General features: G+C 39.5%; 4 protein-coding genes across 7 annotated transcripts in view; 2 read left to right on the top strand and 2 right to left on the bottom strand.

The window, feature by feature from the left end:
* The window catches only part of LOC105691700 (putative inorganic phosphate cotransporter), a 112788-nt gene that overhangs the window by 52049 nt on the left and 36433 nt on the right, over window positions 1-24306 (top strand). The window lies entirely within an intron of this gene.
* On the bottom strand, window positions 1081-13268 carry LOC105691646 (protein PTHB1). Of its 3 annotated transcripts, XM_012410278.3 has the most exons (13): window positions 12993-13268; window positions 12826-12917; window positions 12017-12281; window positions 11487-11743; window positions 11258-11388; window positions 10564-10741; window positions 10226-10462; window positions 9895-10134; window positions 9344-9633; window positions 7824-7988; window positions 7479-7616; window positions 3483-3681; window positions 1081-2388 (listed from the first exon to the last, which is right to left on the bottom strand). In XM_012410278.3, exons 1-13 carry the CDS (start codon window positions 13265-13267, stop codon window positions 2357-2359), a joined length of 2499 nt encoding a protein of 832 aa, XP_012265701.2. In that variant the 5' UTR covers window position 13268; the 3' UTR covers window positions 1081-2356. The 3 variants fall into 3 exon arrangements, with proteins under 3 accessions (XP_012265701.2, XP_048507770.1, XP_048507771.1); XM_048651813.1 differs by having other exon boundaries at window positions 9344-10134; XM_048651814.1 differs by lacking the exons at window positions 12826-12917; window positions 12993-13268 and adding an exon at window positions 12362-12801 and having other exon boundaries at window positions 9344-10134.
* Window positions 13737-15404, top strand: LOC105691714 (dynactin subunit 5). Its single transcript, XM_012410399.3, has 4 exons — window positions 13737-13895; window positions 13969-14156; window positions 14227-14338; window positions 14450-15404. Exons 1-4 carry the CDS (start codon window positions 13848-13850, stop codon window positions 14645-14647), a joined length of 546 nt encoding a protein of 181 aa, XP_012265822.2. The 5' UTR covers window positions 13737-13847; the 3' UTR covers window positions 14648-15404.
* On the bottom strand, window positions 14811-18965 carry LOC105691713 (glutamate receptor ionotropic, delta-2-like). Its single transcript, XM_012410397.3, has 10 exons — window positions 18768-18965; window positions 18228-18397; window positions 17414-17764; window positions 17220-17335; window positions 16784-16954; window positions 16457-16710; window positions 16151-16359; window positions 15768-16042; window positions 15460-15658; window positions 14811-15069 (listed from the first exon to the last, which is right to left on the bottom strand). The coding sequence occupies exons 1-10, from the start codon at window positions 18946-18948 to the stop codon at window positions 15025-15027; spliced, it is 1971 nt and encodes a 656-aa protein (XP_012265820.3). The 5' UTR covers window positions 18949-18965; the 3' UTR covers window positions 14811-15024.

Raw genomic sequence — 24306 nt, 5'->3', positions numbered from 1 at the left:
AGCCGACCTGCCCACATCAGAAATATGTATCCACCATGCGTCTGGAGAGCCTCCCCCCGCCGTATTATATATTATATATATTATACCGTATAGGATATAGTCCCGGGGAGGACTCATTAGCTATAAAGGGCAACAAACGTGCGCCGTGCGAGACATCGATAGTGACGTCATATTTTACCAGCCCCCCCTCATCTTCTTATTCTCGGAACACCGGGGCAGAAAAGAAAAAAAAAAAAAACAAAAAAAAAAGCAAAGAAACGAAACACACCCGAAATTTTGCTCATTTTTCATAGACCCATCGGCGCATATAATATACGATCCCTCGATTATTCAACGCTTGTCTCATTAGAAACTCGGAGCTTTGATTTAAGGGACTCTGCGATAAGTGAAATATCAACGGATCTTTACGGGGTTTAAATTTAGGGAGTTGGACGCTCGACGCCGAATATTACACCTAATTAGAGTTAGGAGATATTTTGTCGAAACGGTACGCTGGTTCGAATGACGTTATATTATTGTATACGACCCCCCACGTATTGTAATTCCCTAAACCTTTTCCAGAACTATTTTAAAAGCGATTCGAGTAATTAGCCCCCCCCCCCGAGTAACTACACGTATTTACCGTACACGTCGTACGATACCGTAATTACACCGAACCGGGACAATTGCCGCGATAATTTTAACGATACGTCGCCCTCCGCATTATCTACAAAATTGGAAAATTTTTCGGTGGGGCAAAGATCGCGATCTAATTCGAGAGAGCCTTCTTCTACGTCACGATAAACGAAATACGTGCGCTCAGTTTTTCAATTCTATTTATACGTGTAAACCGTGATCGTCTTATATCCTATTGTATATAGATGAAATTTTGTTGCGTGGGTAATAGAGTATAGCTATAGTTTTCTATCCGAGGCGTCACAGTTGGGCGAAACGTTACGTCAAACATCCCACACTCGACGGACGTCAAAATGCCACGGTTAAAAAAAAAAAAAAAAAAAAAAAACCGATCAATGTATACAAGTGTTTACTCTCTAGTTTTTCATCATGTTTTTTATTTTTCCTTTTTTCCTTTTTTTTTTCTACGTACGTAAATTATTTTCGTTTCGTTGTTTTTCGTTTAAATTTGGATTTCGCCGCGTTACAACGTCGCCCCTCATAAATCCGAATCATTCACTGCAGAGGTGATTCGATTCAGTTTCACGTCTTCATTTCACGTAATGACATGTGTGTACACGTAGAAAATTTATGTAATACAAGAGTGGATTATTATTAGAGTCGGCATGGGTGTCGGGCATCGAATCGTCGTTGCCACGGGGCTGAAGGATGCGCGCCTCTAGCCCCGAGAAATAATCGTCTCTTCGTTCTCTTTGTTCGTTTGATTACTTTTAAGTATTGGTCACGAGTATACGGCGCCCGGACCTTCGAACCCACTTCTAAAAACCTCCTTGTTTTTCGGCCGTTCCAGACGCCCCCTCGGAACCCCCCCCCCCCCCCCCCCCCCCCGGACTCCCCCTTTTCTCCTCACGCCCATCGGTAGGCGAAGAACTACCGCAAAATAGTTCTCCTTCGACGCGGTCTTTGAATTTCTTTCGACCAACTTGTACACGCTCGTGCGACTTTCCCTTCTCTGGTAAACCGGAAGGGGTTGCGTGACGGATGGAGGATGGAATAATGAATTTTTCGTTACGATAACTCTTGGTTGCATCGAAAGCTCCGAACGTATCGAGGATAGCCTCGTGGAGTGCGACTCGGTCGAGCGTCGTGGGTCGGAAACTCGGTGGGGAATTCACCCGCGGCCTCGGGTTCCTATCCGTTCGACGCAGGGTGGTCAATTTCTTCAACTTTCGATTAGCTTATCGTGGGTGGTTCCGGATAACGAAAGTCGAGCCTGGGATACGCGTCAAATGCCGCCCGCGTGGCTCTCGGAACTCGGAGAAGAAACGGGTATACCTCCGTGTCTACCTGTTTCTTAATATATCCTCGAGTCGGCGAGAAAAAAATATTTTTCAAGGCAGGTCAGGATGCCCCGTGACTCACTGAGATCTACCGACGACGACGACGACGACGACGACGACGACGACTTCAACGATCCGAAGTCCTCCCGCGCTCACGACCGCGCCGCTCTCTTCTCATACCTACCGATTGTCTTCCTCCTCTCAGAAAATTCGAAATTCTATATCTACAATAACACTCTTTGTAGGGAGTAGAAGAAGCTTCGTTGCTTTACTTTAAATTCTGGGTCTCGGCTCTTGGAATGCTCTTAAATTCATGTTGTGATCCCCAGAAGACGTGTCCTTTTCAGTTCCGAACTAGGTGATTATTTTTTATTTTTTTTATTTTTATTTTCTTCACTTCTTCAAGGTAGCTCCTGAACGTCTTCCAGTCTCCCTGAAACGATCGGTGCGACGCATCGTTATGTACGCCGGTCTTTAGAAATTTTGCCTTCTCTTCAACGGGGAACGAGGAGAGAATAACGATTATTATCGGTGCGTTAACAAATTCGAATCGAATCACGATATCCGTATCGCTCGTAACGGCCAATTTTTTCCCGATGAGTCAAAAATTATTCGAGAGTGATCTGGAAACTTTATCCACGCGATCTGCGGGGTGCTTCTATAACGGCGTCGCGGGTATAAAAATAGCGAATGTTATAACGTTACCGAGAACACAGATGTAGATGATTGTATTAACTACCCTGGGCATATCACAAATCTTCTCTCTATGTTAAATAATCGAATAGCTAATATACATAACGTGGAACCGGTGGCCGGTTTTAGTACATCATTTACCCGGCTTATTATGAATAAGTATGAAAAGGTTCGTCGAATCGAAATCATCCGATACTTCCAACGTAACGTGAAAATTATTCCCCCGACGATTTTTCAACGTTGAACACAATCGTCGGACCGCACGTTCGATTGAATGCGATAAAATTTCATCGGCCCCCAACTACATTGCGAAACTATACATGTATGATAATTGAGCGATCTTTCGCGGAATATTATAACCAAGCTTCTACTCGTATGGTATATTTTATTTATTTATTTTTAGAAAGCTTCGGACTCTATTTCCGATTCAATGTATACAACTTCGCATAAATTCTATAAAATTAATATACGCGCCGCAGGTATATACTATAACGTGGTTAAGACATTCTAAGAGCGAATAAACTGTCAGAAATGTTGTTCACGTTTTGCATTTTTTACTACCCGTATAATAACTCGTCACGGTATATCGGATAGTTTGGGCATACTAAAATACCGTGGGAAATTGTCACCGCGCTTTTTCATCAGATTCTATTTTTTTTTCTTTTTTTTTTTTTTGTGTTATTCCTCCTCTGTGCTTTTTTAAATTTCCTACGTATGTATCTTCTCGTTCGATCGCTCGGGCTTTAGCGTTATAAAAACGAAATTTCACAACGGCAGAAGTAACAGAAAAAAAAAAAAACGAGAAAAATCAACCGTACCCGAGAGAGATCTTACCTCCACTGGAACTCGCGCCCGCAGAGTCATCCGAATCTTTAATCAGGCGTTCGACCAGATGAGCGATGCGCTTTTTCAGTTTGCCAACATCTTTCAACGGCTCCAATTCCCCGAGTTTTTTGTGCGGTTCGTTTTCCAATTTTTTGAACCTGGTACGCAGAGCCGTAGAAACTGCCGCGTCCGCGATTTCTTCCCAATCCTGAAACATGAATTAATATAATGGGGCTACAGTAATTATACGGGTGAAAATCATCGTGCGATAACGACCATAATTTATAACGCTCGTTCGTTTCATCGGATCTGAAATCCATGCATTTTTCCGCTAGATTTTACATTTGTTACGTAAGGTAATAGGTATATAGCTGCGTCAGTTGGTTTACGACTACTGGAGTATCAATTTGAAAAGCAAGGGGAAAAGAAGAATACGCTTCCAATAACCGAGAAAAAAAAAAAGTATAACGTGCGGATGAATAAATCTTTCTGCCCTCTAATTTAACGCAGATTGGAAAGAAAGAAAGAAAAAAAAAAAAAAAAGGAAATTCTATACGTGCAACGCTATACGTCGCGGATGCCACAGTTCGGATAGATATTTTTTTACTATACCGCTTGATTGTAAAATTACCGAGCTCTCCGTGCACATTAGACGCCGGTACCTATATTAGGCCAGCTGCGCGAAAAATTACGTTCACCATTTTTTATTAGCGGAACAAAACTAGAAAAAATAATCAGCATCCTCATGTCTATACGCAACGATGGATATATTTATATATGTACCATAGCCGAGATACACGCGGTAAACTAACTTTGTTCACTGTGATAAATCGATAAATACTCGGTACCCATACGAATTACGACGTCGGTCTAAGTTTTTTTTTCTATTTTGTAATTCTTTTTTTTTTCTTCTTGCTTTTATCTTTTGAACTTGTCTGTTTGATTCGTTTTCGAAATTTGTTTAACTTTGCAGATTCCTTGCGGTGATTTATTTTACTTTTTTTTAAACACACTTCCTGGTCTTTCTTTTTTTCTTTCATCAGATGTATATTATATAAGGGTCAGAACGACAAGAACCTGTGGTTTGAAACTATGTCAATGATTTCCCTCCGAGAAGTGAAAAATTAGCGATAACTCGGTCTATTTTATAGATAGATCAATTTGGCTTTCGGATTCGGATTCCTGAGATCAAAATACATATGAGAATGGCACACAACAAAAAAAAATGTTGATTTTTGACCCTAGAATTGAAAAAATTCCGAAGGGATTTTTTCGATTTTTGGTCCGAAAATAAAGTATTTTTAAAATCGATCGTAAGGCACTTTTCTTACGTAATTTGACCTCAGGAATCCAAATCTGAAAGAAAAATTGATCTATCTCTAAAATTGACCGAGTTATCGCAGATTTTCAGCTTTTGGGGGTCAAAAATAAAAAATTGATTTTTTCGTCTATCTTAATGTAATTTGAGCTCAGGAATCCGAATCCGAAAGAAAAATTAATCTATCTTCAAAAATGACCGAGTTATTGCCGAATTATCGCATTTTTTGGTACAAATTTGAGGATATCTCGAAGGGAAAAAATCGTAGCTCAATTTGGACAACGGATTCGTGTTCCTGAGGTCAAAATACATAAGAAAAGTGCCATACGATCAATTTTAAAAAATAAAAATTTTTGGCCAAAATTTGAAAAAATCGTAAGGGGTACCCCTTGGAAAAATCTCAAAATTTGACCAAAAATTTTTATTTTTTAAAACTGATCGTATGGCACTTTTCTTACGTATTTTGACCTCAGGAACACGAATCCGTTGTCCAAATTGAGCTACGATTTTTTCCCTTCGAGATATCCTCAAATTTATGCGAAAAAAGGCGAAAAAATGGGGATAACTCGGTCATTTTTGCAAATAGATCAATTTTTCTTTCGGATTCGAATTTCTGAGCTCAAATTACATTAATATAGATTATAAAATCAATTTTTCATTTTTCACCCCAAAAAGCTGAAAATTGGCGATAACTCGGTCAATTTTAGAGATAGATCAATTTTTCTTCCAGATTTGGATTCCTGAGGTCAAAATACGTAAGAAAAGCCTATTAAACCTAATTAAAAAAATGATTTACTTTTTGCTCAAAAATCGAATTTTTTTTTGGTTCTTCAAGAGTAATCATCAATTATTCTCTGTTAGGAGCAGAAAAATTACAAGACATATCGATTGGTTTCAGTCGTAGACCCACTTTGATTCGTCGCATGGGTCGAAATATTCGAATTTCTCAATTCACCAGCAAACCCGAGCTTTGCTAGAGTCAGCGTAGCCAGCAGCGTAGCGCTTTGTTGTGAGACGTCACCTTCGGGGTTGAGCAGAGGTGACGCCCCATAACAAACCGCGCGCCCGTGGCTACCTGACTCCAGCTAAGCTCGGGCTCAGTGGGCGATTCGGGCGAAACTGTAACAGTGATATACGATATTACGGAAAACCAATGTGATAAATTAGCGCATCGACCGAAGCACATATCACGGAAATGAGAAGAAAAAACCGCCACACTGATCGTAAAGACTCGATCCGCAGGTATCTATCGAATCGTGTATCAGAAAATTACTTGTTTTTTTTTTTTGTTCATCTTTTTTTGCGAACATGAGATCGTGACGCGCGTATAATCGTGGGATTCTTATACAAATAGGTGATGCTTGGATCGAGTCGTCGACGTTCGTCATCAGTTAAATATATATAAATAATTCAATGTTTACACTTCTCACGTTATCCCGTATGTTAAAATCGTAATATAACTTCTATCTCTGTGAAAAGGTATTGGCATCGGATATTATACGCGGCCGCCAGAACTGCACGTCTCTATATACACCGATATATTTTGATCAAAGCTTCTCGTTTCACTTACATACATATTTATATATATATATATTACTTGCCAGAGATCCACGAGAACGATAGAAAATCATCGCTATGTTTTAGCGTAGATGACTCGATGAAAAAAAAGGAAAGAAAGAAAAAAAAAAACTGTTACATCTATGTATCGAAGTCCGATGAAATTTAGTTTGTCGCCACGTGGACGGGAAACCCCGTGAGATCCCCGGCCTATTTTTCGAAGCTCCATTCGCTGAGCCAGATCTATAATAGTTTGGAAATTCTAATGAATGTTACGATGCATTTCTGACCGAATCGCGCGGTATTATAAATCAATCTTCGGTTTGCGAAGGAGATTGCAGGGTGCATCGGGAACTGCAGGGATTTATCCTTCCATTTGTTGAGTGAACGTTACGGACCGCGAGGGTCTGCTTCGGTAGGGGATCCGCAGGGAGAAGGAGAAGGAGAAGGAGGAGGAGGATACGATGGAACTGACAACCAAGAAATATGGGAGAGAAAAGCAGGAAGAAGAAGCAGAAGGGAAATAAGTAAGAAGGAGAGAAGAGAGAAACCCTTGGCTCGCACTAGAAGTAGAACCCGAGATTAAATCGGGCCGGTAATTTGCGTCGAATGCTGTCGGCTACTTCAAACGGGTCCTACGACGACTTCAATGATTTCAAAGATAAGGATTACTCCGTACGCCATTACGGGCATGTGCATACCCGTGCTCACCCCTTAGTCATTCGCTCGTCGTCGGATAACGATAATTCCCCTGATATCCGTAGCCTCGTTGGTTCGATCGAATTTAATCCAATTCGCGAGCGAACGAATCAAAGGCGACCACTTTTTCCCCCAACGAGAGAACGTTATTGATATATTTTCGTTTTTTTTTCATCCCATTTTCGTTAATTTATTCGCAGCGCGGTTATTTCTCGTGTGAATTTCGTGTACGGGCCATAAAATTTAGGATTAACTCGCGGTATAAATTTCGACGTTAGGATTACGACAATATATCCTTGACAAAGAACGGGCAGTTGCAGGTTTTTAATGTCGCGCAGTCGGGACGTCAAGGTGCACGTAATAAAAGTGAGAAACTTAAAATTGAAAGAGAAAAAAGTTTGGAGTAATTATAGGCAGTAAATTTTACGTACGATATCGCTGTGCAGCTGCGGTTTGAATCCAATCGCTGACTCAACGAGCGCGTATTTATCCTCGCTCATATTTGTTTCCAGTAATAAAAGTACGAAGGATATAGCTCGTTGCAGATTTTCCGCGCTCCTCAATCGTTCCTTCAATGAATAGATTGAAAAATTATAAAATACATGTTTATTCAGGCCAATGAGGAAGCAACGGGGTTAGATATTACCAGGCAACTTTTTGCGGTAATCGATCGGATTGCCGTGAAACTGACCGTGTAGTAATTATTGTCTAAAAAAAATGTTGATTCGGAAGGAAAAACGGACCCTCTAACCGTAATACTTTTTTCCATATCTTACCAGCTGGGCTGCCTTAAGATCGTCGAGAAGCGTAAACATCATATCGAACGTATCGTCCAATAAAAACGTTAACGATTTTAACGATCTGGTAGATCTTTCTTTAAAGTTGTAAACCATTTTTCTTTCGATATTCCTCAGCTGGGTTGCCAACAGATCGAGTGCCTCCTGTGTTTAATAATTCATCGACACAAGTTACAAACCTTTCTATGGTACGTGACTAGATTATCATTTCACTTATTCATCTATTTCGTTTTTTTTTTCCGCTACCCCAGTCGTATTCGTACACGCTCTTGAAATATTCGCGAAAAACCCCACCCCCTCCCTCAAAAAACAACTTATTCTCAATAGATACCGTATAATTATAATCGTATCTCCGCAGACAAATGGAATTTCAGTCTACGACGACGAAGAAGTGGCTGAAAGTATTTTCAACGAAAATACATGTATATATTACGTATACGTACGTACCGCGATAAGATAAATAAATAAATGATCCGTGGAAATAGGCGTCGGAGTTGATTGAACCGAACGAAAAACGTGTAATAATTGCAAAGAACACGTGTCTCTGTGTGTAAAGTCATCAGAAATGCCACCAAAGAAGATGTCATTATTTTTCCTCGCCTTTTTTATCCTCTTTTTTTTATCCACGAGTAATTTACTGCGTTCATGTAATATTATAATAACGTCATCAATTATAATATCCTCTTCTTATTATGCTCGAAAGAAAAGAAAGAACGTTGGCCGTTACCGCTGTACGCACACTGAGTTCGAACTTTTAAATTATGTATAACATTGATAAGGTTCTTCATTATTAATAACATTTCACACCGTGTACATGCATATTGTTGTATAACAGTTGAAATGCGCCTGATAAATTACGCGTACATGCATCTATGCCACTGCACCAACAACGACGTAGGAATATAATAGCTGACGTGACATATCTGTACCCTATTATTACGATAATTCAACCCCAGACACGATTCTCGCTGTATAACGTTCCGTTAACGATGATATAATAATTAGAAGAAAGGAAAAACAATTAAACAAGCAAAAGAAAAACAAGAACAACAGATATAATTCATACATTATGTGACAAGCGGAGGTCTGCCAGACGGTATCGGTGTTATCGCATAATCAAATAAACAAAAAATAGAAAAAGGAAACAAACAAACAAACACGCCTTCGATATGTATACGACATAATAAAGACTTGATCTTAAAAAAAAAAGGAGAAAAAAAAAGAAATGAAAAAATCGTGCCACCAACCGAGCACCGCAGACGTGCGGATAAAACATAGATCTTTATATACGTACCGGCGGACATTATAATATACCTACGTCGAATCGAAAAGTGTCTAATCTATAAATCACGGTTCTTTATCCCCCGACATAAAAGTTTGAAAAAAAAAACAGAATAAAAAAGACGAATGAAAAATAAAATACGTGTGTATTGTGAAGCGCGTTATAATGGTGTTGAATAATATGGATCTTCATATACCGTATACGTATTCGTACGCACCTTGATTCTTCTCACTTCCTGGCGGGACGCAAAGTGAACGTCTATATGAGCATTCAAGATTTGCAGCTGCATTGGAGTTGTACAGGTACATTGTTTCGTGGAATAATAACTATTCACTCGTGCTATTAACTGTCTCGCAATAAGACCCAGAGCCAGACTATCATCCGATTGAAGACGGTATCTATTAGACGACGTTCCCGGTGCTATGGTCACTATTGTACCGGTGTAAAAATATTGAAAACCTATCGCGCCGTTGCCACGAGATAGGGAAGAAACCTCGCCGATGAATTCTGGAGAGAGAACAAAAAAAAGAAAAAAAAAAAAAAAAACAAACAAACGTAGGGAAAGAAAAGAATCATTCGTGTGTAGAAGTCGTTCGGTTGAATTATATCTCTGCAATTTAAAGATGCTGGTTTTCCATGTTTTTTGAGCTGGCAGCGATGCCAGAGCACATCTATACTTTTTACTCGATACTACACAGCAATAGTGAGAAAAGCAACGTCTGACGTCGTCGGCGGTGTAATAAGAAGATAATGGAATAGCTCTACTACCTGGAAACAATTGGCTCAAGTTTACGACTGGCTCGTTGGTTTTCAATATCATTGAGAAAGAGGAACTCGTCTCAGGTGAACATAAACTGGCTACCAGTCTTATCGGCACCTGAGCCATCCTTTGTAGAACTCTTAATGCGCCGAAACTGTTCTCGTAAGTTACGGTGATCGTTGTTTCCAGTGATGCTGGTGTAGCTTTCTCGGACATGTGAATCACCGACTGGACTACGCGACGATCGCCTAAACGGAATGATAGGGTTCAAAATAATTTCCCACAAAAACCCTAATCGATGGAACTACTTTCGTTCTAATTACTTGAATTTATACTCACACAGGTTTACGATTTCGTAGTAATCTTCCCTCACGACTAGTGGATGGTGTACTTCAAAGGTGATTTGTACCCGACGTAACGGTGTGTAGGGCATTATTTCCAATGAGATTCTACACATGGCATGTTTTTCTATCTCCACCGCCAATTCTTCGTTGAACGGGCACGGTTCCAGGTGAGGAGACATCCAAACCGACAAACTTATTTCGGAGTCCGCGGTCGCATTGATCAGAGAATTGTCTGTGAAAAATTATTTTTTCGTCAAATGTCTCATTCTGCTACTGTCTAGCTCTAATTTTATTTTTTTCCGAGATTTTCTCCCGTGCATTTGCGAAGTTTACCTGAAGCTACCGACTTTTGCAACATCTTCCTGTAATTTGTGATTTCCGCTTCAGCCGTTTCGTAATTAAAATCCTTTGTTGAAACTGGCGGGGCTACGAACAATGAGGGTTCAGTTCCAAGGAAGCAACCCTCCAACGAACCTCCCTCCGAAAGTATGACAATCACGCCCTCCAGATACTGCGGTATTTAAAATCTTGTTATACCTAATCATTCATTCTTTTTCTCTTACTTCTCATTCTTCGCTTCTCGTTTTTTTAAAAGTTCATTTTTTTTCCGCCCCTTTGTCAAAATAATTAATCAAGAGCGAGCACGAAGCAATGTCTACGGATACCCGCTAGTTCAGAAGGCCAGAGAATATCGCCGGTAAAGAGATCGCGCGGATATGCATCCGTGTCAATCAGTCCACGATTGCGTACTTTGTTGTCCTAGTCGGTTTGTCGTTCGTTATCAATTCTAGGTAGTTTATCTGGTCTGTCCGCTGCTGTCGTTAATTATGTTTATCATCGAGTTTTTTTCTTTTTTTTTCACTCACGTATCATATCCCACGCCTTTTAAAATAACTTTTATAAATTGTTCTTACGGTATGAGTTATTGTATGAATGAAAATTTGCTTTGTGCTCCGTTGAAATTTTTAATAATCCAACGCCATCGCGAACAAAGATTCTCTCTATTTGAGGAATTTTTTCGACACACCTGAAAATTTCCCCTGCTGATGGCTACTGGCGAGAATGACAATTGCGCTGACCATCTCAACGTCGTTCCTTCGTAAACCATTAAAGTATTCGTCTCGGTAACTGTCATCGCCATTAACACACCATCGGGTTCTAAAATTGGGTCAAACATTTTGGCTAATAATTTAACGTCTGCTTGACACGCGAGTTCGCTGTCGCATGATAATTTATAGATTCATTCATTTCGTTACCTATTACATAGGTATGGAAACAAAGGACAGTGTAATCCAACCGTTTTGTGTACTTCAGAGTAAAATTGTCAGTCAAACAGTGCAAATTTCGTTCTCCCAATACTACTATCGCCATTTCCATACTACTCAGTGTTGAGATTTTTATATCCAGAACCGCCTCGCCAAGATTGTACTTCCAATCGGGTTGGAGATTTTTTCCCGCAACCCCCGATTGCTGATCTGCTTTGTTTTTGTCAAATTCTGCGATGTGCTGGTATCTGCGCCAATAGGAGGAAGACGTATTGTTATATTTTTAGAAAGTGGTTACGTACATTCGTCACGATATAATAATTCACTCTGTGTTATATGGGTAGTCGGATCCTTCGACAGCCCGTAAAATTTTCTCTTTAAACTCTTCGGATTTTCTTGGCTCTAACTTTAGTGTCTAAAAAGATCATCTCTGAACGTTCGCATGTGTATTACTGGAAACTAAAGTTGTGCGGTATAATCGCGAAATGGTTTCTTATAAATTTTAAACGTAATTGACCAACCTATAGCATTCTAAAACCCAGCCAGAATTGAGAGTTACAAAGGCGTCGTTTTTGGCAACATACATCAAAGGATTTGGCAGCAAATAGTTTGTTAAATTATAACTGAACGTGAATGTCTCTTGTTCATAGAAGAGCAGTGTGCCATCCAGGCATTGTACGCAGAGAAAATCCCTTCCATGGACTCCCCCAAACGGACCTACGGTCAAAGTTGCTCCAAGCCGCTTCAAATCATGCTCATAAACGACGTTCAAAGCACAGGTATCCTCTGCAAGAATTACGATTTGTTGCGTAAAACCTTGTAGACTCGGCTTAGGTATGGTATGAGTGCACTGATACAAAACTAACGTCAAGTTCTCGCGGAGATCATCGATGCAAACACCTCAAAAGTTATAACGATCATTACTATATATATATTACATCCCATGTTGCGCTCTGTGTCGTACAGCTCAAGGTAAAACGCGGGATGATTTACGAGTGACTCTTATAGATTGTTAAACAAATGTCAAGTCATGGAATAATAAATATGTATCCATGGTTAAAAGCTCTTTGAGTTTCTGATGCTGACGCTGACGCTGCAGCACCGCCGCGGACTCGAAGTGCTTAAATATTGTTGACCCTAAAAGATGTCATGGACGGTGAAAGCGCTGTGTAAACTGCAAGTAAGGCCAAATCCTTTGCCACGTTAAACAATCTTCGACAAACGATTGTTCCACCCGACTTATCTTCGAATTTTTCTACCATCCAGCTTTGTCGATAATCATACACAACATACAATCTTTGCGTCTACAATAATTAAATATCAGACGAACCGTCATCAGTTTCCGGAATGTGTTCGATCGAAGTCTTGTACACGATCAATTTAGAAGGCGACAATATCGCCAGATGAAGATTTTGCGAACCACTGAAAAATTATAAAAATTCGTTAGAAATTAATTCTCGAAAATCGGTGCTGGATATTGAAGTCAGTAAAACTTACGAAACAAATTTACCGACGTTCAAATCGATGATGGGATTCTCAAGCTGCGATTCGAGGATCAAGTCCTTCGGTTGATAGCCAGTCAAGGTTTTACCCTCCTCTATCCACTTTGACGATGGTTTATAAATTCTTAGACATCCTTTGTGACTGCCAACTATAATTACGTTGAGGATATCGGGCCCGAATAGCTGGGCTACGAGAAGACTGTGATTATCAAAGGCTTCATTTTCACCGCACTGCGTTGCCCACCATTCTCTAGTTTTGAACAGTGACATTTTTGAGGGGAAAACAACACTTTAATTCTATAATATTAAGGTGTCACTTGGCAGAATAATTCTTCTTTAACTACAGCCTAACTAACAATTAACACTTGGTGCACAGCTACCCTTAATATTCATCTAGGTATATGCATCATCCGTTGTCATGGTGTTCGGTATCAAAACAACCACGAGGGTGGAACTTGGCTAGGAAATTTGTAATTCACTCAGGAATTCCAAAAATATACCAACAAATAATATTTTGACTGTACACTAATAAGTGTGTGACCTAGTAAAGCGATGGCATTTCCAAATTCATTATTCATTGATACAGTATGTTCTTAAATTGATGAACGTACTAGGCAACCGCATCCAGTTTTTCATTTGAGTTTAGCGGGTCGATGAAGCGCAGTAGTCTGCTGAAGGTTTCAACCGGCTGTATCTGAGCGACCACTAGTGATTCGGTTGAGAACTGTCAAGCGTCACGTTGATGCTGCCTCAATCTGCCTGCTGTCAGACGTTGTGCTGTCAAAATTTTTTATCGAGAATTCTCGTATTTTTAAATAAGTTAATAACGGGAATAACTTGAAATTTTTTAATGGAACCCCAGGATATTTATTACAACAAAGCAGAATACGTGGAAACGGTTTGTAACTACTGTTATAATCGATTACGTCTAGTCGACCTGTTGTAACCTAGAATTATTTAATACTTAACAGGCCTCTGGTAATAAAGTGAGCCGACAAACTGTGCTGTGTGGATCTCAGAATATTGTTCTACATGGTAAAGTTATTGTTCAGTCAGATGCGATTATTCGAGGGGATCTAGCTAATGTCAGAACTGGCCGCTACTGCATTATCAGTAAAAACGTCATCATTCGTCCTCCGTTTAAAAAATTCAGCAAGGGGTGAGCAGACGTTTCTCAGCCTGTGACAAGGTAACATTCAATCATTACATACAAGTTGTAATATCCACAGAGTCGCTTTCTTCCCATTTCAAATGGGAGACCATGTGTTTGTCGGTGAACGAGCTGTTGTCAATGCAGCCATCGTTGGTTCGTACGTTCATATCGGAAAGGATGCTCTCATTGTGAGTATTTCTATTAGCTGCTTTTGGGCGTAGATTTCCAAATCTATGATCATTAGAGGTAGCTCATTAAAATAGATCCAGTTTGCAACTACAATTTGTTGAGGATTTCAGGGGCGACGATGCATCTTGAAAGACTGCTGTTTTATTGAAGATGGTGCCGTGGTTCCACCAGAAACTGTTGTACCTTCGTTTACTCGATATGCTGGCAATCCTGCTACTTGTGTAGAGGATCTACCAGAGTGTACTTTAGATTTAATGCTGGACTACACTAAAAATTATTATCAACATTTCTTACCAGCAAGGATGTGAAATGAATTCTGAAAATTACATTGCCATCTCATAAAACTGGTATGACTATGAAGCAGTTTTTCTCTAATACGAATATGATTAAATTCTATTAATTCAAATAGATTTTTTCAATCGTTGTAATTTTCCAATGTGTTTAGTAGTGAAAAAGATCAGACTCCAGCACTGTATATACACAGTTCTAAGTTATTTATTAATTGCAATACAGAATGTCATTTAAGCTTCAAGTATTCAAAAATACATCCAATAATTTATGCGAAAATTCCACTGTAGTAATACTACTAATGATATCTGCCGAGCAACCAGATTCGTGTCAGTTGCAATAAATGTTGCAATTGAGTAGATGACACGTTATCTCTTGCTTGCTTATAATGGTGATCTCAGTCTCCTACAGATATGGCATGGATTTCGTCGAGAACTCTAGCCTGCGAAAAGCAATTAAAAATGCCTCATGTAAATCCATTGCAAGCGATATGATATGAGATAAATATCATCACGTATCTGCCCTGTTTCTGCTACTGATAATTCATATTTCTACATCTTTTAATTCTTAATTACACACTATTATAATCCCAGTTGTAGAAATAGCGACAACTCGAGGAAAAAATTTATATGTAGCAATTCGCCTGACAACTACAGATGTTAATAATAATTACTCATTGACTTTTCTGTGAAGTTAATCAGAGATAAAGACGCCGTAATAAAATTCTTTGAGGGCTAGTGGTATCACTGGATTTCCCTCGATAATATACAATCACAACAATATCTTCCCGCCATCAAGTTAACTAACTACTATACAAGTGTATGAGTGATACCTTTCGTTTGTGCCAAAGAATTTCTATGAAGAGAACTGTAACGGCAGCAAGTGATCCCCAGGCAAGGGTACCCAGTGCCGCGTAACAGTCAATCAAACCAACACTGACAAAGCTTGTGTGCCGATGACATACCGGCTTTTTTGTATACAGCCGTGTTAAATGTCGAGTCTGCAGCCCACTCTCGTGAATTTTCAATGCCCTGGAAGAAAAATTTAGTAGATATATCTTAATGTCAAATTGTCACCCAGTTTGGTACCACAGTTTATAATCCGAATCACTTTTTATTGGAGCTATTGACTTAATCTTACCCGTTTTTTATGATTTCCAAATAAGGAGAGCGCTTCTGAATAGCTAATAAAGGATCGAGAACATGCATAAAATCGATTTCCTGAAATCCGCACTTCTCATCTTCCTGGAATGTCTCTTGGACCAGTTTATAGACCGGTGCTCTTTCGGCATGGAACGCAAACAGCCCTTTTCTCAGCTGAGCTGTTCCATCCTCTATACTCATCCAAACGGGCTTTTGTCCTTGGGGTGCAACCTTCTGTTGGTAGATAGCTCGGCGGATCGGATCTTGAAACGACTTGAAAGATAAATAACAAAGGATCTCATCAAATCGTTGAGTACAGTTCTCAATTTGTCACCTAACATCAACATCATATTACGACAACGTTTTTTCCATCAATCTTACTGCAAAGTAGTATCGATTATAAACCGTGTCGTGGACACCAAACTTCAAAGAACTGTGCAAGAGCTTTTCTAGATTGTCGATCGATCCTGTTGAAGACTGTAGAAGAGCAACAATGTTAGCTGCGTAAGAAGTATAGAGACTGACAACGGCGACAAATAACATCAAGATGATAATTCGTGGGGTTACTCCACGTGGTTCAAACGTAGACCCTGTGACAGAATTATTTCGAGTTTGGTTCCTCGACGAACAAGCATGATGGTAGGCGTTTTATATGTCTCGGAAAACGGCGCATCAGTTTAGGAATACCTTGCTGAGAAACTGCGCCGATTATTATTAGAATATTATCGCTCCATGATACGCGGATCATATTCCCGGCCCAATACGGCTCTTCCCTTTCTTCCGGCGTACTAGTGTGCCATTCCCATTTCCAAGCGATGTAAAGAAGCACTGCTACCAGAATCAAGAATATTCCACTCGCTAGCCAAACCGTTGGCCGAAAAGGCAGAACAAATATGTTGCTCACGTAAGACAGGGGTAGTCTTCGAAAAATGAATTTCGGTCTATCCAAGAATTAGATGGTATTAGAAAATTCTAGAATCGTTAATTCTCGTGCAACCGTTCTTCGCGCATCACCTGGTGGGCGTATACAGGGAGATGTATTCAATGACGTCTACTCTGTCGGCTGTGAAAAACGTGGCAGTTCCACCAATATCAATCTCTTTTCGATCCAACATGCCAATCATACCGTTCCAACTGTTGTTCGCATCACGATAGCCCCAGGTTTCGACTACGTTGAAGCTAACTCTGATCATTCGAGCATTGAAAAAAAATTCTCAAATTTATCACATCGGCAAAAGTAGGTATTAATAGTGAACTTAGTTTTCACGAAATCAGCGTTACTAGTAAAAAAAGTGAAACTCGTCTAAAATTAGAAGGACTAATAGACTCATTGTCAGCTAATCACAATCCTGTGATACTTGAATGAGCCACCGATGCGAAATATTTCTAACAAGTAAAGCTGAGGTTCAAGGCTCTCCACAACTCTAGCTGTGCATAATCTTATACTTACGTGGCGTTCATCATTTCTATTAAAAAGAGGATCCAGGGGTAATTTACTTTAGTTATTGGATCAATGTGCCTATTTTGATAGTCGGTCAAATGGTTGATAGTATCTGGATCCGTCATCTGCGAAATCAATTCGATTTCAGATCATAAAATATACCTATCTCAAGTAGTGATTTCTTATTTTCAATTATCACCGACCACTAGACATGATTTGAGCGGAGTCAATTGCAAGTCCTTTCTTCGGATAGCGGATACTTGCATGGGACGTAGATAGAGTCCCTGTCCATCTTTCCAAAATCCGCGATCCTCTACGACGAGATCTCTAACTGCACTTGGTTTATAAATCGAAATCAGCTTGACGTGATCGCGAGCAATCCTCTGCCCGATCATAACGTCGCTGTCGGGGAATAATGACAGATTTCCAAAGAAACTGTAACTAATGGCGTAAGTTTGGTTTGCTTTCTGACGTTCCACCACATCGTTATTGTCGCCAATATCTTGCAGAAGTAACCACTTTGCTGGTGAAATGAACATACCGCTAGAATCCGCCTGTAGTGAAACAATATGTTTGTTTGATATCAAAAAAAAACTTTAGCGAATATCACAGGAATATGATATCATGATTTGATTTGAAAATAATCCATTGATTTGAAAGTAGGTAATTGAAAGATAATTCACAGATGTACGTCATTATTCTCATCACAGCGTCAGACTCATGTTCTGAAAAGATCTATTATATCCAGCAGTAAGCGATTCAGAATTATCAGACCACTATACATATACCTGAAATATTGGGGGAACACGAGTCGTTCTTATTATTTGAGGTAATTCGGAATAGAGATACACTATCATAAAACGACTATTTTTCTTAGCTGTTTTTCAATGAAGCGTTCGATCGATTTCATTTCAATTTCGTTTTGAAGGGGTAAAAGTTTCGTATCACTGATCTACGCGTCTTCCGCGATACGATGTAACGTCAAATAATGTAATTGAAAGTTAACAATAATCTCACCTGTCGCAAGACGTCGAAAGCACCTGGGCAATTGATATCGACCAAGTAGTAACTCTGATGTCGATGTCTATCTCTTAAGAATATCTCGCCACTAGATCCATCGAGTGGATTTTTAACGCTAATTAAAACGTCATTCTTCGAAGCGATTCTTGTAAAGAACACCGTTTCATCTGAAACAAAATGATTCTCTGGAATTTCCAACTCCGCATTTTCCTAGACAACTGTTCGATCGTTCTATTCCCCCCGTCGCGATCGATGTTTAAATATCAGATTTCTTTATCCTCGTATTAAACGAATCATAATCTCCTACTCCGTTTTACGTTCCCTTACGTAATTTGATTTGAATTACAAGTCATACGCTCTCATTACCATAAGTGGTCGTCGGAAAATTTTTCAAGTTATGCGGCAATTGAATCATCTTGACTCGACATTAATCTTGCTATCGAGCAACGCGGATAGAATTATCGTATAGAAACAAGACGCGCGAAGCCCATACGGTTGATATTCCTCGTCATATCTCACTGCGTCACGGCTGCGTACCTTTTTCCATACATAAAAATGCGGCAACCGTTGACGGGTTCGAAGCGATTCCATTTTTCCTCATTGCTTCAATCGCAAATCGGTGTACAACCGATCTATCGGTATGATTTTTCATAGTAAGAATTTCCGCACTTGTCGAAAGTATCCTCAGTAATATCGTCAAATAAATGTTTGCCCACATGTTTGCCGTAGGTAAAACAAAAAGCTATTGAACAGATTGAATAGTTCGTCCATCCTTTATATAGCGAGTTACTTACCTGCAATAATATCCGTCAAGACGTACAGCTGCAACTTTTCTTCGCGATTCAATATTCATCGCAAGTGGATCTAACGGTATACGCGAAGAAGTCGCAAATCACCGCCTCCTCTAATGATAACTTTGATAAATCGAGAAGCAGAATTGGAAAACGATTTGTGGGCAGGTACAGTTAAACCTCCATCGTCGAAATTAGCTCGCGGTAAATCGTTTTACTCCTTATGCCCCAACCTACATAGAATTTCGTCTAGAAAGCGACGCCATAGATACATCGAACGGCGATACGAAGAAAGGACCCAACATAGACGCTCGACGATCTCAGTAATAATTGTTGTTATGATATACAATTGTTATGATTGATATATTCTCAATAGACCGATAATTGATTTTTATCTAATTTAGATAGAGCTAATCATGCGACAAATCTATTCTACATCGGTAGGTATAGGTTTATAAACCTTTCAGATATCGAGATTTTTATTCGAGGTATTAAGATGTATTAAGACGTAAATTAGGGGGAACGTAGTACACGTGATGGGCGGAAGATTTGATCGTCATTGCGACGAGGAAGAAATGATTTTGATAGCGCGATGAACGTAGTCCTGGATTCTCTGTGAGATGATATTATTAACCAATGATAAGCGACATTCGGGTCTCGCCTTTTTTTCTTCGCCCGCACATGTGTCTCGTGTTGACTCAGTGACTGTCACGTGCACCATTGTGGAAAGACGAGCCCCTCTTGCGCCTTCGCTTTAGTTTAATAAATGTCATCGTTTGTAATAATCATGAGATTAACAAGAGCGCCCGCAATTCGCGAGACCATCCACCATATATCCAATAATCCTTCACGAGACGGTAAACTGATCGGATATAATTAAACGTGCGGTAAGCGATGAATTCTAATTGAGAAAAACTTATTAAATAAGCAATTCATCGAGTGTCTTTTATGAAGTGAGAATAAATCGCAACGTCGTTCTTGTCGTTGAAATTAGTGTTCGTAAATTCGAGCGTAAGTTAATTTTGATTTATTATTCCTGGCACAAAATATTGGGAATACAATCGTTCGAAAATATACTCGATATTGATTCACAATTTGTGCAACGATCTGTCGTAAGAATGCCGCCAATGATATCCGTTGAGCAATCGGAGTCGTGTGGATCACAATACATTTTGCAATTTAGTAGATCGCATGATATTTCTTCGCTCACTTCCGATATAGCAACTGTAATCTTCGGTAAATATGCCACGGGCTCCGTCACAGATTTTATTAGCCTGCAAAAATGCGTGAATCCATTCCAAATAGTAAGACACGAAATGAGCATAGTCACAAAACTTTTACTTTGTCGCTATCACTGATAATTCGCATGTCTAATTCAAATCTCTTTATTTTTGGTTCATCTTTTCCAGAATCCCCGCAATTGTAGTAAAAAAAAAAAATCCAACTATGTTCGAGGAAAACTATTGAGCCTCGTGTGGAAATTTGTTTGACTTTAGATGAAGACGGCAATTGCTCGTTGAGCTTTTGCAGAGTTATTCAGAGATAACGACGCAACAATAAATCATTTTTATTTTCAACGCTGATAGCATCGCTAGATTTCTCTCTTTCGTATACATTCGCACTTCATCTTTCTGCCGTTCACTTCAATCACACACAATGGTGTGATACCTTTCGTATTTGCCGAAGAAACTCTCCGAGAAGAGAACTCGCGAAACAGTCAATTAAACCAACGCTGATGAAACCCGCATGCCTGTAACATACCGGTTTTTCCTTAAACAATCGTGTCGAATGACGTGTCCGTAGCTCATTTTCATGTATTTTCAACACCCTTAAAAAAAGAAAATTGATCCCAGTTTATACCACAGTTAATAATAATCAGATAATGTCTTTTTTTTCAGAGGTATGTAACTACAGGACGAAACTGGCGAGGCCAGAAGACCGCTCTTGATTTGTTCTTAGCCGATTATAATGATCTCTAGGTAAGGAGAGTTTTTCGGAATGACCAAGAAAAATTGAAATCCCGTAGTCAGCATTTCTTATCCTCTTGAAACGTTTCTTGGACCAGTTTATAGATCGGTGCTGCTTCGGCATGGAACGCAAACAGCCCTTTCCTCGGCTCAGCGACGCCGTCTTTCACGGTCATCCAAACGGACTTTTGTCCTTTTGGAATAACCTTCTAATCGTAGATAGAGCTTTGCGGATCGGATGAGCGAAGAGCAGCAATCGATGGTTCAGGTAACATCAACTTCATGTCATCGCGCATTTTTTTTGTCATTCTTACCGCAAAGTAGTGTCGATTATAAACCGTGTCATGGAGTCCAAACTTCAAAGTAACTCTGATGTCGATATCCGTCTCTTAGAAATATTTCGCTGTTTAGTCCATCCAATGGATTAATTACGCTAATCGAAACGTTAGTCTTTGACGCGATTCTAGTGAGAAACAACGTTTCGTCTGAAAGACAACAATTGCTTAGAATTTTCCTACCTCCTAGTTCCCCACAATCGGTAAGACTTGTCGTTTATTCTTCTCCTCGAGTGGAATCTCTCTCTCATTTATTAATTAAACCTTATATGTTACGTTATATCGTACTCTGATGTACAAGCGTTACGTCATACGATAGAAATTAAACGTCAAAGTATCGCGAGTCTTATTGGAAAAATTTGAGAAGTCATACAACAATCGAATCGCAATATTAATTATCCCACCGAGGTTAATCAAAGTAGAATATTATATCGGTGGTCCACGGTGACTCGAATTCATTTCAAATTTCCTCCTTTGCTCTCCTTTATGTAAGAAAGTCCTCGCCAAAGACGAAGACGCATATCCTTGCAGCCGGAGCTTGTCTTCCATTTAACGATCAACCTCGATAGATTATGCGGACCTATAAAGTCGCCCTGCTACACATTATCTTCGACAAATCGACGAAAATTATTGCCCTATAATAATTTATACGCGCAGGTTATACGCGCGCTTTATTTCCGCATCAAGATTAACTCGGTAACTCGTTTCACTTTCCGCGATACCCGATGTGATCGAGAAACACCGCGCGGAGGAAGCGACTCCAAAGCTTTCGCGATTATTCTTTCACAAATAATACCACCGTTGATTACCCATGGCGAAATAATAACGCCGTATTACGTTACCGTAACGCGTGCGTTTCTCGTATCGCTAAGCAATCATGGAATAATTCACCTTTCGAACACGATTCAAGGGGGGGAAAAAAATGAATAGATAAAATTGAGGGGAGAAAAGAAATTAATCCAAGATATATTTTTTTTCGAAAAACTGATACTATATGATCGATAGGATCAAGCTCACGGCGATGCGAAACTTCAAAGGATCGATCGACCGTAAATCTGATACACCTGTATCAAGATTTTCATTGGCAAAAATTCACGTGAACTTGGATCGCGCGGGGGGGGGGGGGCTGGTCGGTGTGCACGGGACGAGCGACCGGGTTGTAAGCGTCATTGCGACAGTTGGAAATAATTTTACTTGCGCAATGTATACATATTATATACACGTACATTGTAAACCCCAGTGAATTCTCTTATACGGTTATGGTATTTGTGTACCGACGATAAGCAGCCACTCCAAAGTGTCTCGCCTTTTTTCTTTCCACCACACGTGGATCTCGTGCCGACTCGGTGATTGTCACGTGTGTGTTATACAGTCGAGAGACGAGCCCCCCTGCACCTTCATTTTCACTCGCTGTGCAAATGATCGTGCGATTGATAAAATCACCGCCGCTGCGATTCACGAGACTATTTTCTCGTTCTCTGCAGAAGTAATGGAATAGACCGACAAACGTCGCGTCGTTGTCCAAGATCGGTTGAAATTTTCGTAAAATTAACAATCGATCGATAGCGCGATGAAAATTCCACATTATCCAGGTTACGACCGTGGCGATCTGCTTTGATAATTCATAATTGGTGCAAAAAAACGTCAGGGAAACAAAGCTCGTTATTATCTATCATAATTTATAGCTAGGTAGTATATATCTTGATCGAGAGGTGGTGTTTATACACGCGGTATGTCTAAGTTTAATTTATACATAAAAGGCCAGGAAATCTTTATTGTGGCTAGACTACAATTCTTGATGCGTCCGATACCGCGCACTGTCCTTTTTTCTTTTTTTTTTTAAATCCAGTAAAGAAAATAAATACCCGATGAACAAAGTTTATATGCTGGATATACATATAGATGACATTCATCAATTTTCGAGATACGTATTACTGACCGTGTTTCTCAACGACTGACACGTGTTGCTCAATTTTATTTATTCGACAATCGTCGAAATATGTATTCTGTAACAATACAGGTGTGTTCCATCAACATCCATAGTATGTAATTATTATAATACCATAATGACGTCACTTAATGCTAATCGCAGCTACTCATTCGAACGGGAAATCAGCGATCGTCAACAAACAAATTGTTAGGACCGACTTATCCCTAATTTGATTTTTTTTTCTTCTACCTTTTTTTCAGCATAAATTATAGACGTTTGATCATTACTCACCTGAAAAATGACTGGAACAAGGTCAACCGGTGTATGTGAGGCGATTTCAATCCTTTTTTTGCAACTTTTTCAGTAAACAAATCTTTATTACAGAATTGACAATATTCATCAGCATGTACGTATGCGATCTATATACATATTTAAATAATAAATTATCGTCTTATTGGCAAAATATTCGTTAAACAACACACGTACGATGTTAATCTGTACAATAGTTTTTTAGAAGAAAGGAAAAACAATTTTCATCGATGCAACGAATTTGGAACTTGAGACTGAGCAAAAGAAAATGAAAAAGTTTCGTGCAATTTGTTCAAACAATTACATGACTCGTCGTTGCCGCGATAGTTTCAGGCGTTGTGCGTCAAAAATTTAGTCCGAAGTCTTACCTTTCAAAAGTGTTTGATAAAAACTCTGGGACAAAAAAAGCGGCGAACGATACGCGAGGGCTTGCCATTTATAAGGTGGTACGTTGAACACGGACTTCGTGTAAATTGGATTACTACGCGATAAATTTACCTAATCATAAAAAATTCCAAAAAACAATTCGTCAGAATTTTTTTTTTTTTATTACTAATATCTCATTCCTTCCGTGTTTATTCATCCCATCGGATGGAAACGTACCGAGTATTATACCTGTAGCTATTTAATTTGTAACCTGAGGCAGACTTTTAAATATTGAACCGAACGTTTTCTCTTCGTACAGCATCATGTCATGCTCGACGTTTACAAATATAATTATAAATATACAGCTCTCTACGATAA

This window comes from Athalia rosae, chromosome 3 (assembly GCF_917208135.1).
Source record: "Athalia rosae chromosome 3, iyAthRosa1.1, whole genome shotgun sequence".
In the NCBI taxonomy this organism is placed as follows: Eukaryota; Metazoa; Arthropoda; class Insecta; order Hymenoptera; family Athaliidae; genus Athalia; species Athalia rosae.
Note: the sequence above shows the minus strand (reverse complement) of the source record. Positions and strands in the feature narration are given on the sequence as shown.

What these genes read in the sequence shown, in the direction of transcription:
- LOC105691646 (XM_048651813.1), bottom strand. Translation starts at nt 13,267, where the DNA reads ATGTCACTGTTCAAAACTAGAGAATGGTGGGCAACGCAGTGCGGTGAA. An exon ending in TGGGTTTTAGAATGCTATAG is followed by an intron (nt 11,744 to 12,016) that starts GTTGGTCAATTA and finishes CTATTGGCGCAG; the next exon opens with ATACCAGCACATCGCAGAAT. An exon ending in AGGAAGTGAGAAGAATCAAG is followed by an intron (nt 7,989 to 9,343) that starts GTGCGTACGAAT and finishes TATTAAACACAG; the next exon opens with GAGGCACTCGATCTGTTGGC.
- LOC105691714 (XM_012410399.3), top strand. Translation starts at nt 13,848, where the DNA reads ATGGAACCCCAGGATATTTATTACAACAAAGCAGAATACGTGGAAACG. An exon ending in AAGCAGAATACGTGGAAACG is followed by an intron (nt 13,896 to 13,968) that starts GTTTGTAACTAC and finishes AATACTTAACAG; the next exon opens with GCCTCTGGTAATAAAGTGAG. An exon ending in TTTAAAAAATTCAGCAAGGG is followed by an intron (nt 14,157 to 14,226) that starts GTGAGCAGACGT and finishes TAATATCCACAG; the next exon opens with AGTCGCTTTCTTCCCATTTC.
- LOC105691713 (XM_012410397.3), bottom strand. Translation starts at nt 18,948, where the DNA reads ATGTGGGCAAACATTTATTTGACGATATTACTGAGGATACTTTCGACA. An exon ending in ATAATCGATACTACTTTGCA is followed by an intron (nt 16,043 to 16,150) that starts GTAAGATTGATG and finishes TTATCTTTCAAG; the next exon opens with TCGTTTCAAGATCCGATCCG. An exon ending in TTGGAAATCATAAAAAACGG is followed by an intron (nt 15,659 to 15,767) that starts GTAAGATTAAGT and finishes TTTTTCTTCCAG; the next exon opens with GGCATTGAAAATTCACGAGA.